At 48.0% G+C, this 15,492-nt stretch overlaps 1 protein-coding gene across 1 annotated transcript in view; it reads left to right on the forward strand.

Moving 5' to 3' along the window:
- Positions 1–15,492, forward strand: part of Msh3 (mutS homolog 3) — a 132,026-nt gene that overhangs the window by 82,488 nt on the left and 34,046 nt on the right. The window contains exon 16 of the mRNA XM_012516845.2: positions 6,817–6,960. Within this exon, the coding sequence (XP_012372299.1) occupies positions 6,817–6,960 (144 nt within the window). The remainder of the gene's footprint in view (positions 1–6,816; positions 6,961–15,492) is intronic.

The following is a 15,492-nucleotide window of genomic DNA, read 5'->3' on the forward strand; positions in this document are numbered from 1 at the left end:
TCAGACTTGTACTGATCCGCCTGTTTACAGCCTCACAAGAGCTGGGATTCCAGGTGTGCGCCCCCACGCCCAGTCTCCATTGCTGGCTCAGTGCGTCCTGGGGGTGGGGCCAGCACGGCAGGCCCGGGGGTTGAACTCCCGGCCCTTGCACCTGCTTACAGGTCCTTTAATCCGCTGAGCTATTAGGTGCAGCAGCAATCACGTGTGTCTTGATTTCTCATCAGAGACACTTTAATTTCTAAATTGACGTGGATAACATTTTTAGAGAGTGAGCGCCCCTTTCCTTGATGAACCTGACCTGAGCACTCTGCAGCTTGTGGCACTGTGCACAGTGGTGAGAACTGGGTTGGGTAAGAAGTGACCGAGGGACAGGCCACAGCTGCGGTCCTTCTGCCTGCGTCATCATGCAGTGCTCCCTAGGCCTCCAGCTTCCCAGCACACTTCATTCTCCTTTTCCTGAAGGTGTTAGCAGGGAGAGGACTGAACTGAGTCTCAGCTCCAGCTGTGGGGCGCTTTGGTTGAGGGATAGATGGATGGATGGATGGACTAATGTCAGTGAAAACAGAAGAATAGCTCACTAACTTATCTGGACTAGAAAAGCATATGTAAAATGTGATTGAATAGTAGAGAATATTTAGAACTTTTTAAATGTTTGAAATTTTAAAAAGTGTATTACAGCAAAAGACACATTAGCACAATCCCTGGGTCTCAGACCTCCCCAGGCTTTGGGCACGCGCATCCCACTGTCCTGACCATCTTCTGCAGGAGCTCTGGAGTCCTCCCTCCTGAGGGCCTTCTGTCACACCGTCCTGGCTGGCTGGACGTCTGGATTCCATTCAGGATGTTTCCCTTTCATGTTCATTGTGCCTTCGAGGAGGAGCCAGACATCACACAGCAGCAGAGCTGGTGATTAGGGTGGATGAGGACCCAGCATCATGTCTATGAACCGCCTTTTGGTTGGATGTTGTGTGGCCGTGGTCGTCACCACAGTTTTGATCACTCTTCCTAAAGACGCAGGAAGAGGAGTCCAGAGCTGCTGCAGAGCGTGCTGAGATGGGTGGGTGCATGCTCAGGTCCGCGAGGGCATTGAGGGGCAATTCATTGAGGGAAACAAATGTACAAACTGAAACCTTCACCCTGTATTTTCTTTACTGTTTTTACTAGCATAGGCTTGTGATACGTAACAAACGCTGTATTCATTGTGCAGTTGGTGCGTGTGTGCACACTGGGTCTTGCTCCCCTCTACTTCCCTCCCCCTCGCTCCGTTTCCCCCACGTCCACACCCCTTACGTCTCCATTGCCTGCGGTCTTCTAGCTGCTCCTAATTATTTATACTTTGAGTTTTTCCCTTAAGAAAAACCATACGGTGCTTACCCACACCCACCCGATGTGTTTCCCTTCACAGTATGGTCTCACGGCCCACCCACTTTCTGCAGGTGACCCACCTGCAGTCCTCTGTACGGTGGAGTAGTGCTCCATCGTGTAGAAACACCACGTTTTCTCTGTCCGTTCACTGTGGTGCACAGAGGCCACATCCAAGACGTAGCTGCTGTGGTTGTGCCACTGCAGACACCAGTGGGCGTGGGTCACTGTAACATGGTGTCTTTAACTCTGCAAAGAGGTATAGCTGGGTAATGAGCCCCCCAAATTAATAGAGCAAATGAAAAGGGGGGACTGAGCTCAGATGAAGTGCAAATGGCTAATAAATACACGAAGAGATGCCTGCATTGCCGGTCATTGCAGAATGCCAATCAGAACAAGCCCACGGTTCACCCTACTCCAGAAAGGGGCCCCTTGTCAAGAAATTGAGTAATCACAAGTGCTGGCGAGGCTGTGGGCAAGGACCTGCCTGCTGATGGGGGGACACTGCTGTGGGAATTAGTGGCCGGATTCCTCAGAAGACCACTGGTGGAAACTCCCTGCCTCCGCAGGCCTGCCGTGATGCTGCCCAGTGGTGGCCGTGTCAGGGCCCAGCAGACAGGCTTTGCTGCCCTCCTTCCCTCTGTTTCTGCCCTGGTCTGCAGCTTTGCATACTTAAGCAGCCTCTGTGTCTGTTAGTAAGTATTCTACAGTACCCCCAGGTGGTAGATTTTGTGAGTACAACATTTCTTTATTTGTGCAAGGACAGTGGAAGGCGTTGGCTGTACAACTCACGTACCCTGAATGGAGCTGTGTTGTTTTATTGTCCTTAACTGTTTCTTTGTAGTCAGCATGTCACACTGGGACATGTGTGACGAATGCCACTGACTGGGCCCGCAGAGCTGTCCTCTTTGGAAAGGTCTGCCCATTCTCACATTATCTCGTCCTTTCCAGCAGGTGTGTGCAGACACAGGTTTGCCTGGTCAGTGAGCTGTAGGCTTTTGAAGCTGATGCGAGAAACAGCAACCACCTCTCTGAAAGCATTTTATACCTTGTTGCATACTAGTACTAAAATTTACACATTTTCCTTAAGTTTACAGTTTGCTTTAAACCTTAGTGTGTGTTGGTCAATTACAATTCAAATTGATCATTTGCTTTTATAATTACAATTAAGATTTTTAATTCACTGTGTTTTAAGTCTCTATGAAAAAGTTCTTATTCTAGGCCCTTCTGTCTGACTAAACATTATACTGTTTCACTAATACAGATTATATTCTGGGGCAGTTAAAAGAGAAAGCTGTAATTTTCAGACTACAAAGTAGGGAGTCTGGGTGTGCTGGCCCACACCTGTAATCCCAGCACCAGGGAGGCACAAATCAGGACGATCACTACGAGTCGGAGCTGTGTGGGGAGACGCTGCACAAAAAGAAAAAAAAAGTAGGGCCAGCCAGATAGCTCAGCAAACTAAAGCACCTGCTTAAACAGGTGCAGGGACCGGGGTTCTGTCCCCCACATGCCATGCCAGCCCCACCCCAGGGCATGCCTGTAATCCCAGCGCTTGGGAGGCTGAAAACAGGAGGATCACTATGAGTCTGATCTGTCCCTGAGGCTCTGTAAGACCCTGTACTAAAACAGTGGCAACAACAACAACAACAACAAAAAACCAACAGAGAATAAATACCAAGTACCGTGTAAGTATACCTGTTCAGGTTCATTTGGTTCGCATTGTCCCAGGTTTCCCTTTGTCCCCTTTCCAGCCGTAAGACTATGTCAGCATGCATCTCCTGTCCTCCATGCTGACTGTCCTGTTACTTTACAGCATCCCAGCTCTGGATTTCCCTTTGCTGCTGACCACTAGGAAACGTTTTGTCATTATATAGTTTTGATGGCAGCAGAATAAGTCAAGTTTAGAATATAGCCGATCACTGAAAATGTTATTCAGAGTCAGTCTCTTCCTGAGAAGTCCTTTTGATGCCACGCATGTCATGTGTTGATTGCCCTTGGCAGAGTACTTGGGAGTTTATTGTCAAATTGATATTACTTATAAATACTTTGATTTTTTTTCTCCTACAGCAAATCCCTAACCACCTAGATAAAAATCTTCTCTTTCAAATTAGATTCTAAATTCCTCAAAGTCTACTTTTACTATAATTTTGCGTGTTCCCTCCTATGAATGATGGGTGACACTTTCTGTATTTCATTGTATCGGTTCAGCAATATTCACTTGGTGAGTTTATAGGTAGACATCCAGAAGGTGGAAGGGAAACCAGTGATGTACAAATGTGAGTCTTCATTTGATGGATTGTTCTAGTTGGTGTTTATAAATCAAAGGTGAGTATGTTTTGCAGTTATGAAACAGAAAATAGTTTGCTCTCTTTAAGAAACTGTGGAGTTTTAGAGGGCCAATGAGATGGCTCAACAGACTCAGCACCTGCTCAGGGAAGTGCAGGGACTGGGGTTCGATCTCTGGTCCCACAAGCAGTGCTAGCCCTGCCCCTGGGCATGCTGAACCACCACCAAGTCAGGTATGGTGGCGCACACCTGTGATCCAGGCTGAGAACAGAAGGATCACTCTGAGTCCGAGCTGCATAGTGAGACCCTGTGCCAAAATACATTAAAAAAAGTTTTTTTTAAAAAAATTTTAAAAACCATGGGGTTTTAGCAGTTTCACAGAATTTTCCAACTCTTGCATTGTGAGAAGAACTTGTACTAACAAAGTAGAACTTACTGGAAATGTATTAAAATCTGAAATTTAGTGTTTAAAAGTGAATATAGCCCAGGCACCTACAAGACAGCTTTGGAGCTCTGTTGCCCATCGCAGGGATAGATGAACAGAAATTATAATCCTAATACTTGTGAGGCTGATGGCTGAGGATCATTGCAAGTTCAAGAGCAGCATAGTCTACAAAGTGAGCTCAAACCCAGCCTGAATTGCATAGCAAGACCCTGTCTCAAAAAGACCAAAAAAAAAAAAAAGAGAAAAAAAAAAGTGAGATTGCTGAGAGCTGGGGCTGGAGCTGGGGCTCAGCTCAGGAGTGCCTAGAATCCTGGAGGACTGTGCTTCAGTCCCCAGCACCACGAAGACTTAAGTTTTTGAACATTAAAAATAAACCCTGTTGAAATTTATTGTAAGGTCATGCTTTTTACTGTCACTTTATTCACATGTCTGTAAAATTATTTGTAAAATGCACTTTGTTTAAAGAAGAGTCTGTTGTCATCAGATTGTAGATGGTGACTTTGTGTGTGTATATACTGGTCGTTCAGATAAACTATTGAATAAAGTAACAGCATTTATTAAAGCAGTTTTTTAAAGCAGTCATAACACGTGCAGGAGGCAGGTTGGGAAGGGAGCAACAGGCGACCTCAGGGGCAGCCTCTAGCGAGCAGCAGCAGGAGGGCTGGCGTGGCACTGGATGAGGAGGTGGAGCCACAGATGGAAACACAGAGGCTTGGACAGAAAAGGAGCAGCAGGGCCAAGATATCTCTGTATCAAAACATGGAAGATACAGAAAACCATAAAAAGATCTTCCACTTAAATAGAATGTGAAAATTTCAGAGCATGCTGTCCTCAGGTCCACGGCGTGACATTAGACGAAGGCAGTGATTAAAGCCAGACATTATTTCACCTAGTTTATTTTGTTTGTTACTAAAATAATTTAAGTACCAATAACTGAACTTTGATCTGTAGTACTGAAAATATCTCTTTGATCTTAGACAATAAGAGAAAAATAAAAAATAAGAAACATAAAGGGTGACTGCTACCTTCCCAGTGCTTAATTTACAGTGAAAATCTGACGTATGTTTCTAGTCTTATTCTGGACTTGTGTTCCTTCTTTTTCATTTTCATTTTCTTTCCTTTTTTTTCCCCCTTAGGACATAATATCTTTTTGTGTTTATTCTTTACCTTCTTGTTGGTCCACGTTTGCAGGGCATAGTGGCCTCACCCCTTGTGCGGGGCTGAAACTCGGACATGATGTGCCTGTCCGTGCTTTTCGTTCCCTTCCCTCCTCTCCTGCGCGCCCACCTGCATCCACTGACCCCATCCCGTCTGAGAAAGATCCATGTCCCCACTCCCCGTTATCCTTTGATTTGCTTTCTGTTTATTATTTAGTTTTCTTATATAAGAAAAAACACGCGCTGCGTAAGCCTCTGCATCGGACTTGCTTTACCCAACGTTATGGTCTGCAGGTGCATCCACTTTTAACAAATGATGTAAGTTTATATTTCTTTGTAACAGCAGTGCTGCATTATAAATGCGTAAACACCGTTTCTTTTTTTTTTTTCTTCGCAATATACAAAGTTCACTTTATTTTTTTTATTTTTCTTTTCTTTTCTTTTTATTTTATTGATAAATAACAATGAGACAGTTTCAAACCAAATTGGTAGGACAGTTTCAATAATTGACACATTGCATACATTCTTCCTAGTGGTTAATTGCTGTACAAGATGCGGACATGACATCCTGTTTACATTTCTTTATCTCTTCTGCCGATGGAAATACAGGCTACTTCCAAGATTTAGCGATTAGGGGGCCTGCCCCTTAGCTCAGTTCTTTAAGTGGCTGCTTCAACAAGGCAGTCAGGCTCAGGTTGCTGTGGTTTGATCCCCACAACTCAAGCCAGCCAAACCTGCCCTGAAGGCATTCGGAGCAAAAAAAAAAAAAAGATTTAGCGATTAGGCGGGTGTGTGTAGATCACTATAATATGACGTCATTAACTCTCTTGAGAAGATTCCCAGAAGAGAAACAGTTGAGCCAAGTGGATGTGCTAAGATGGCGTGGTGGCACACGCCTGAAATCCCAGCTCTTGGGAGGCTGTAAACAGGCGGCTCACTACGAGTCCAATCTAGTAGGGAGACCCTAAACACCCTGTAGACCCTTCCCTAAAATACAAAAAAAAAAAAAAAAAAGGACTTTCTAGTTCCAGTTTATTGAGGAATCTCCTTACCGATTTTCCTGGTGGTTGTACTAGTTTACAATCCCACTGACAATACAAGGGTTCTTTCCCCGCAGCCTCGCCAGCGTTTGTTTTTACTTGATTTCTTGATGGTGGCCAGTCTTTCTGGAGCAAATGGTATCTCAGTGCTGTTGTTTGTCTGAAGGCCAGAAATAATGAACAAGTTTTCATGAATTGGTCAACCATTTGAATTTACTCTGAGAAGAGTCTGTTGATTTCACTTGCCCCTTCTTGACTCGGCGTTCTATTTGGAAAGACCTCGTCCTCTCGAGTTCTTTGTGTGTTCCCGATGTCAGTCCTCCAGGGAGCGGCGGCCATGTCTTCTCCGCTTCCGCGGGCCGTCTCTCCGCCACCGCATCGGTGGCTCCTCTTGCGGAGCAGAGGCCTTTCTATCTGATGTGACCCCACTTGCTGGGCCTCCGCACTGCCTCTGGCGCAGCTGGGGCCCTGCCCAGCGCGTCTGAACTTGCGTGCTGAGTGTCTCGGGTTTTGGTTTTTACAGCATTATTGCAGTGACTTCATTTCTTTCTGCAGGCCAACTCTGAAAGAAGAAAGGAAAATCCTGATAAAAAACGGGAGGCACCCCGTGATTGATGTGCTGCTGGGCGAGCACGAGCAGTATGTCCCCAACAGCACCAGTCTGTCAGTGAGTACCACCACCAGAAGGGGGCGGGACGGTGACACCACCCAGCCTCTGAGTGTGCTGCTTACAGCTCAGGGTTATGCAAGCTTAGCTGTGGCTTTAAAGGCTTTAGCTTTTTCTTTTTGGTACCACGTGTGGCTGGGCTTCATGGGCCGGGTGATTGGGACCCGTGCGCTTGAGGTGTGGTGTCCATGGGCTGAGGCCAAAAGGTGCCTGGCCCTGACAGTGTGATCCGTGTTTTATCCAGGAGGAGAAGGGTGGCGGGCAAGACAGGTCAGAAGGAGGGTGGCGGGCAGGAGGCGCCTGTCTCACCCGGTGCCTGTTGACATGGCGCGCTGCCCCTCCCTCTGCCTGGGCTGTCGTGCCGTGCTGCAGACTGGCACCGCGTGAACCATAGCAGTTGCCTGTCCTCTGGAGGCCAGGCTGCAGGGCCTGCTGAGGGAAGTTGCTGGCCCTCGGGTGCCTTCTCGGGGTCCTTGCAGCCTGGAGCAGGGAGGCCCTGCTGGGCACTCAGGACCCTGGCACCTCCTGTCACCCCATCCTCGGAGCTGGAATTTCAGCGTGCTGACAACACCCCAGACCCTGTGTCTGTGCACCTGCTCATTCCCATTAAAAAGCCTGTTTGCTGCTTACTTTATCAAGCAAGTTGGTCAGTAGAGTCTTGGTGAGTCCTGACGCCGTCTCTGCGGAGGCCTGTGTGAGCCCGAGAAGTTCTTTGTAGTTCTCATCACTCTTAGAGGATACAGCTTTTCTTGAGAAAGAACCAGGACTGGTATTTGGGAGGGTGGTTTATGTTTAACTTATAAATCACTTTACTGTTTCTGCCCTGGTTCCCCTGCCCTGTTGCCTGAGCCCTCAGCATCGATTGCTTTTGTTTCTTTGTTTTCTCTCCTTTTTCATTCTCCACCCCCTTTCTTTTAAACAAGGTATTATATTGTTTAATAAATTAATATTTGGAAAACTAAAACAGCCTTCTAATTACAGGACATTTTAAAGAAACACTGAATGCTTGTATTTGAATCATTACAAAACAAATGGAGAGAATTTTTCTAACAGACACCAAGAATGTTCCAAAAACTCATGTCTTTTGCATAGGCTTTTTCTAACTTGAGTAGGAGTTGATATGGAGCTGTTGCTATGGTGAGGTGCATTCTACTTTTTGGTGAATAAATTTATATATAGGACTAGTGTTGAGAAAAAATTCAGTATGAAGACTTGCTCCAAAACACATTATGTCACTAATTTGTAATGCAGACTCTGCAAAGAATCCCCTCCGCGTGTGGTGGCATTGCTGCTTTTGACAGTCGTTTGCCTTCAGACATGGCCCCTCACACATGCGGAGGGCAGGTGCTGTCTGCCCTGGGTTCCGTGAGATCCTGGGCACGCGTCTGAGCGAGCCTTCCGCGCCACTGTCCCCTCATGGCAGGAGACTTCCAAGCTCACCTTTCCTTATTCCCGTCCCCACCCCACTGGGCACACAGGCATCTGCTGGTCAGGCAGCCCCCCGCCCCCATTGATCTGTACCCGGAGCTGCAGCCTCCAGCCTGTCGGGTTACTGTCCCCTTGGGACATGCGCTGGCCCTCCCACATTGGGCTCACACCGCAAGCCCATGGGAGCTGGCGGGTGTTCTGGCTACCTGGAGCCCCCCACCCCTGGCCTGTCTGCACCTCCCACACCGCGCTGCCTCTGGCCCCCTCCAGCCACCGTGCATCTCCGGCTCAGCCAGTGAGCACCCTGCGGGAGGCCCTCCCTCACCATTGCAGGAGGGCGCCTGCTGTCTCCATGCCTTCCTAGTCACCGGCCAAGTCGAGTGGCGCTCTTCTGGCTGCATTTCAGGCTGGAAGAGAGCAGGGCTTAGGCACTTTCATGTGGGTGTGATCCTTTTGTCTGTTACACACTGTGACACATAGCAAAAGCCTCATCCACTCCATTGAGGAAGAATTAGCTGGAAGCGTCCAGCAGGCTCCAGGTCTCACCCTGTGGTTTTGCCTTTGTTTCACTCCATAAAATGCTACTTTTTCAGATGTTCTATTGAGGTTTCACAGTTTGAAAAATACTTGTTCTGTAACCTTAGACAGGAATCCCGTGGTGTGAGGGGACTTTCCAGAGGTTGCCCGGGTTGGACAGTCTTGACTACTGTTGTGGTTCAGATCCTGGGCGTGCGTCTGAGCGGGCCAAAAGCTCGTGTATTCACAGGCAAAAGGGCGTTGGGTCGCAGGGGGCTGTGCTGCTCCGTAGTGACTGCTGCATTGGTGAGTCAGCTAAATCTGCTTGCAGGAGGTGAAGCCCGGCTGGGGCTGGATGTGTGCTCCCGTCCCCAGCCCCCTCCCCTCCTGCTCACTCTCTCTCCTCCTCCTTGCCCCGTCTCTCTGACCACTGTGAGGTGTGCTGCTGTCCTGCCCACCTTTCTGCCTTGGAGTCAGCTGGCCGTGGACTGCACCCTGTGAACCGTGAGCCAAGAAAATCCTTCCTCCTTCTGTTGCTGATGTCGTAGTTTGTCACGGCAGTTGGAAGCTGCATAGCACAACTCTCCCAAAACACGGACCTGATCTCAGGAAGTCAGCGTTTGCCAGCCTTGCTCCCAGACACAGGTGCTGGTGGCGTTTTGATTGTGTGCTGGGCTGGGAGAAGGCAGCAGCTGGTGAGAGATGCGCTGGGGTGCTGACCTGGGGCCACCTTGAGGCTCAGCACTTAGCACCCTGGCATAGCTCTAGCCTAGGGCCCCACTGAGGCAGCCTGCTTGGGCCATCCCACTGCAAGCCTGCGGTCTCTACTCTGCCATGCTGGCTTCTTTACTAAACCTACTGGCTTTCTCATAGATGGATTTTTGATAGCATGTTGAGATTTTGAGTGATTTGTTTTATTTAAATTAAGTAACATAAGTTGAATTGATAAAGGCAGTTAGGGGAGGCAAGTGAGTCAAATGGGGCATCAGGGAGCACGTGGAACCCCTGGATCTCCAGAGCCCCGACAGCCACCGCCCAGCTGTCCTCACCTCACTCACTGCCTAACCCACCTCAGCCTCTGAACAGGGTGTGGCACGTGACGCAGGAGTGCCTGACACTGGTGAAGAGGATGGCGAGCTTTCCTGATTTCAGACACTTTGGCGGCCCAGAAGTGCTTGTCCTGGCTGTGTACGAATCAAAAGACTAATGTGGGTAGTATGCAGAAGCTGGCCCCCCTCTGTACTCACTTGCCAAGCAGGACAGCAGTAGCACACATGGTAATCCAGCCTGAACTTGGAGCTTAGCTGCGTTCTGTGGCTAGATCCCCCCCATGGATCCTGAAGAAGTCTCTTCCCATACTGCAGCTCCTGGGTCCTGAGCCCAGGCGCGAGCACTAGAGGGACTATTAATGGTGATTCTTCTTCAAGACCCAACAGCATACCACCTGTGCCTTAGTCTGTCGTTGTCACCATAGGCAGAAACAGTTACTATATTTTAACTGTGTTTGAAATTCTTATCCTGTACTGCATTTTGGTACCTGGGGACAGCGGGACGTTGATGGTCAGAGATACAAACCCAGTCCTGTTCTGCACGGCTTCCCTACTGTTGTGGATAGGCCACTGTCCTTGCTGCGCCGTGCTGGGCCCTGCTTTCCTGTCCTTGGCAAGGAGGTTCATGCCCAGTTGCTCTTAAGTGCAGTGGCACTGCCATGGGCACTGCCATGTGGGGAGGGTGGGGACCCGACCGCGTCCTGCTCTTCCCCACTGCCCATCCCCGTCATGTACCTTGTATTGAGGGTGCACAGCTGTGGTGGGAGCCGTCGGCGCAGCGGCTTTCCCTGGGGAGCCACCCTATCACCACCATGATCGTCTGCGAGGATGGATGTCAGTGCTGGTGCTCGTCAAGGGAGGAGGCATCATTTGCAGAGAAGTAACTGTTGCTGGCCTTGGAAATGAGCATGACGGTCTCGGCCTCTCTTCTCCACCGTGTACCTTCTGACGGTACCTCCTGGCTGACCGGAGAACAGTGTCCCCATGCCAGACCCAGGGGCTCGCAGCTGAGCCCTGCCTCAGTGGTTCCCTCACTGACAAGGGTCCCCCTGGATGCCTGTCAGGGTGGGAGCTGTATGACGCATCCTAGCTCTTCTGCTTAGCAGCTCAGCATCACTGGGCGTGGCACCCTGCTCCTCCTGGCCTCCATTTACTCATGTCTAACATAGGAATAAGTAAAACGGGTGTAATGTCACACACCTGAAACCCTAGGGCTCAGGAGGTTGAGGCAGGAGGATCGCCATGAGTTCAAAGCCCTCCCGAACTGCGTAGTGGGACCCTGACTCAAAAATAAATAGAAAAAGAACAGGAATATATCTGCCCTAGCACCCCCGTCTCTGACAGTGGCCAAAGCAGACTGCAGCACTGCCAGAGTACTGGCAGCGTGTGGCCCTTATCACGCTGATTCTCCTGCACCAGGTGAGGTCTGCCGGGCACTTGCTGCCCTCTGCAGGCTGTGTGCTTTCTCCTGCTGTGCGCTCTGCTGCTGTCTCTGGCCCTCAGTCTGCTGTCTCTCGTCTCTAGTCCTCTCCCAAGGTGGCTGCCGGACACACCTTGTTTTTAAGAGTAATGTTTTACAGAAACAGGTGAAGCAGTCCAGGTGTGGTGGCACACACCTGTAATCCCAGCGCTGGGGAGCTGCCCCCTACCAGATACACAGATTTAAAAACAAAAACACAGTTGAAGCATTTATAGACTCAGAGGAATATGTGTATTCTTATTTATTTCATATTTACTTATTTAATATGTTTTTACTTATTTTTTATATTTAGTACAGTCTCACTATGCAGCCTGAACTCATAGTGATCCTTGTTTTCAGCTTCCGCAGAGCTGGGACACAGGCGTGCACCCCCACGTCCGGTCTCAGCAAGCCCGAGGGCGGGGCCCGCAAAGCGTAATGCTGGGGATCAGACGCAGTACCTGACTTGCCTGAGCAGGCGCTTAGACTGCTGAGCTATCTCGCCAGCCCTGTTCTTACTTATTTTAATGTTCAGAAAACTCACAGAAAGCAGAGGCTTCTGTATCGTTGAATCCTCTAGATGGGAAAGGGAGCACAGCTAGTTAATAGCGCTGAAAACGGAGCGCCATCTTCTCACCTGCATGCCATTGCCTTCTGTCCTCTGAAGCCTGTTGAGCTCAAAGGATTATAAATGCTCAGATCATAACTCCCACAGAGTGAAAAGCTGCCTTGACAACAGGTACACATGTGCCTCCTGACAGCATGGCAGGAGCGAGCGGGTCACGCACGAGGAGCCACTGCCTTCGTCCTCTCCCCAGCCGTGGTGCCGGTGTCTGTGGTTGCCAGTGTGCTCCAGGCCGCACCCCGCAGCGCGGTGCAGCTCGGGGCCCCAGGCGGGTGGAACCACAGCCTCCAGTGCCCCTTTGCTGCGGGAGCTCCTGGGACACCACCGTTGAGCAGTTAGGGAATTCTGTTTCTAAATTGTGTAAGCACGTTTATAGAGAGTCATTCAGTTGTTCGCGGTGATGCGTGATACGTGGACACTTCATATTCACTTGGCACTGAACTACTCGCTCCCTCTGCCTGACAGCCTCTGCAGGGGTGTTCACTGTCCTGTGTGGCGCTTGCTGCTTCTCAAGTGTGTATTTATGAGCAAGAGATACTTGTTTTATTTCTAGAATGTGTGTGAATGTTCTGCTGGGCCCATCCCATGTAGTCTGCATCGTACATAATTGTCTTAATAATTATACAAGTAGATCTACTCATTTTCCTAACAGACAGTTAGATCATTTCTGGTTTGTGTCTGTTATGGGTATAAGCAGCACCACAGAACAGTGTCTAAATATCTCCCCCCAACCCCAGGCAGGGTCAGGCTATGTGATCCAGGCTGGCCTTGAACTCATTATGTAGTCCAGGGCGGCCTCAGTCTTCTAGCAGTCCTCCTGCCTCAGCCTCTCAAGTGCCATGATTCCAAGTGTGCCCTCCATGTTGGCTTCAGATGTCACTGTGAACACTTGGGCTAGCAGATGGGAGGTACTTAAGAAGGGTGTTGCTGGCGCATGTGAACAGAGGTTCTGCCTTTGCCAGGACTTGCATGCTGCCTTTGATGTGTTGGCCAGCGTGCTGTGTAGCTTGACTTTTCAACCTTGTTACAATCTAATGAATGTGAAATACTTTCTCTTAAAACCATCTGTTAGAATTTGTGTCTAGCTGTCTCCCCAAAGCCTCATGCAGTCACTGGGACAGGCTTCTAGAGTTGCTGATCAATTCATGATCTGGTGCTGGGATTTTGGGTGTGCGCGCTCCTGGGATAAAGGGTGTGAGAGCCACACCTGCCCTGGGGCGTTTGGCCTGAGTACAGTAGCACGTGCTTAGTCCTCTGAGCTATCTCACCAGGCCTCTTTTTTATTTTTTAAAGAGAGTATAAATTAGAATTAAAACATAATTATAAGTTATTTATTATATTATTATAATTATAATACGGAATTTCACTTAACAAAGTAATATGAATTTCACAATATTTGTTGTAATACATAGTGTTGTCTTCCAACCAGTTATCCGTATTACCAAATATATACATATAAAATTGGAAGAAGAAAGAAATGTGTAAGAAAAGCTGGTCTCCTTTCCACAGACCCGCAAAAATGCACAGTACAGTTGTCCAAACCATCCTGTTTACATACATAGATAAACCTCTTTCCCTCACTCCCCTCTCCTGTCCTTCTCCTCAACTCAATAACTTTTTCCTTTGAATCAAAGTTCATTCCCTTTTCCCAGTATCTGTTGTACCCTTCAGATTCCATTTTTCTCTTTCAGGTTCTCAGACTAAGGAGACAATTACAATGTTTGCACATGCAGGTCTCATTTATTTCACTTAAGATTATGTTCTCTAGTTGAAAGGGAAGCAGTTCTCCCAAACTCATTTCTGTAGGCAAGTATTACTCTGATTCCAAAACCAGAGAAAGACCCAACAACAACAACAAAACCCTGCAGGCCAATCTCTGTAATGAATATAGATGCAGAACTCCTCAATAAAATACTAACAAACAATGCAGAAAATGATCAGGAAGATTATGCATCATGACCAAGTGGGATTCGTCCCAGGAATGCAGGGATGGCCCAACATATGCAAATCCATAAATGTAATACAGCACACCAGTAGAACCAAGAACAAAAACCACATGATCATCTCAATAGATTCAGCAAAAGCTCTTGACAAAGTCCAACACTCATGATAAAAACCCTACAGATAATCAGAATAGATGCCTGTATCTTAATCTGATAAAAGCCATCTATGAGAAACCAGCAGCCAACATCATACTAATTGGGCAAAAACTGAAGGTCTTCACTTTAAAATCAGGAACAAGACAAGGATACCACTGTCTTTGCTCCTATTCAATATAGTTATGGAGACATTAGCCAAAGCAATTAGACAAGAGAGAGAAATGAAAGGAATAAGGATTGGAAAAGAAGAAACAAAACTATCATTGTTTGCAGATGACAAATGATACTCTACACTAAAGACTCCCAAAATTCCACCAAGAGTCTTTTAGATTTAATCACTAAGCTCAGCAATGTAGCAGGATACAAAGTCTACACCCAAAAATCAGTAGCATTTGTGTACACAATGCACTGAGAAATTTCCTTTCACAATAATATTCAAGAAAATTAAATACTTAAAAATTAATCTCACAAAGGACGTAAAAGGTTTATACAGTGAAAATTACGGTACTCTGAAAAAAGATTGAAGAGGATTTGAGAAAAATGGAAAAATATTCCATCTGTTAGTTTTTTTGGCAATGTTGCAGGGAAGCAGAAGTAAAAGAAAAGGATAGAGAAAGAGCTTTATTGGGGAGGACATGGAGAGAATTCAAGGGAGCTGGGTAGACCCTCTGAATTGAGGCCAGGAGGCTGAACTGTTATGGACTTTTGATACAGGCCGAGTGGGGTGGGGGGCAGGTTCAGTGACACACAAAGAGCTGATTGTAGCCTCACATGTGTGCTGGGGAAAGGTATGCAGGACTGCGGTGAGGAAGAAGGAGGGAGTCGGCATTGGGAAAGTATGCTGTTGTTTTGGGGATTCAGCTGAGCTGAACCAGGGCCATAATTTAGCAGTTTGTGCTCGGGCCAGAACCTACCACCATCCTTTCCAGGAGTCTCTGCTTGTGTTTCTTTAGTCTTTGCTTTAATCTGTGTTAAGTGATGCGTGAATGTGTAAAACCTGTGCATACCTTTGGGTTTCCTGTGATCACTGGCCGTATGTGGCCATCATGTGGTGCTTGAATCCTGGTGCCTGCTGGGCTGTTTGTCCCTGTGCACTTTTTCCCTTGATGAATGGAGACACCACACTGCGAGTGGAGCCTGGAGTTCCTACTTCCAGCTGTGGTGTGGCAGCAACATCCTCTGCTCCAGCCTGCAACCCTCCGTCCTACTGACCTGCAGGATCACCTTCCCCAGCATGCAGAGTTGATCAGTTGACTGATGTTATTACAGTGTGCATTTGTGGGCAGAAGGCCCGCACACACTGCACGGTAGGTGGGCGCGTGGAGGTAGGTGGCCTCCATCTCTAGGTCCCTGTCC

This window comes from Octodon degus, unplaced genomic scaffold (assembly GCF_000260255.1).
Source record: "Octodon degus isolate 3935 unplaced genomic scaffold, OctDeg1.0 scaffold00129, whole genome shotgun sequence".
In the NCBI taxonomy this organism is placed as follows: domain Eukaryota; kingdom Metazoa; phylum Chordata; class Mammalia; order Rodentia; family Octodontidae; genus Octodon; species Octodon degus.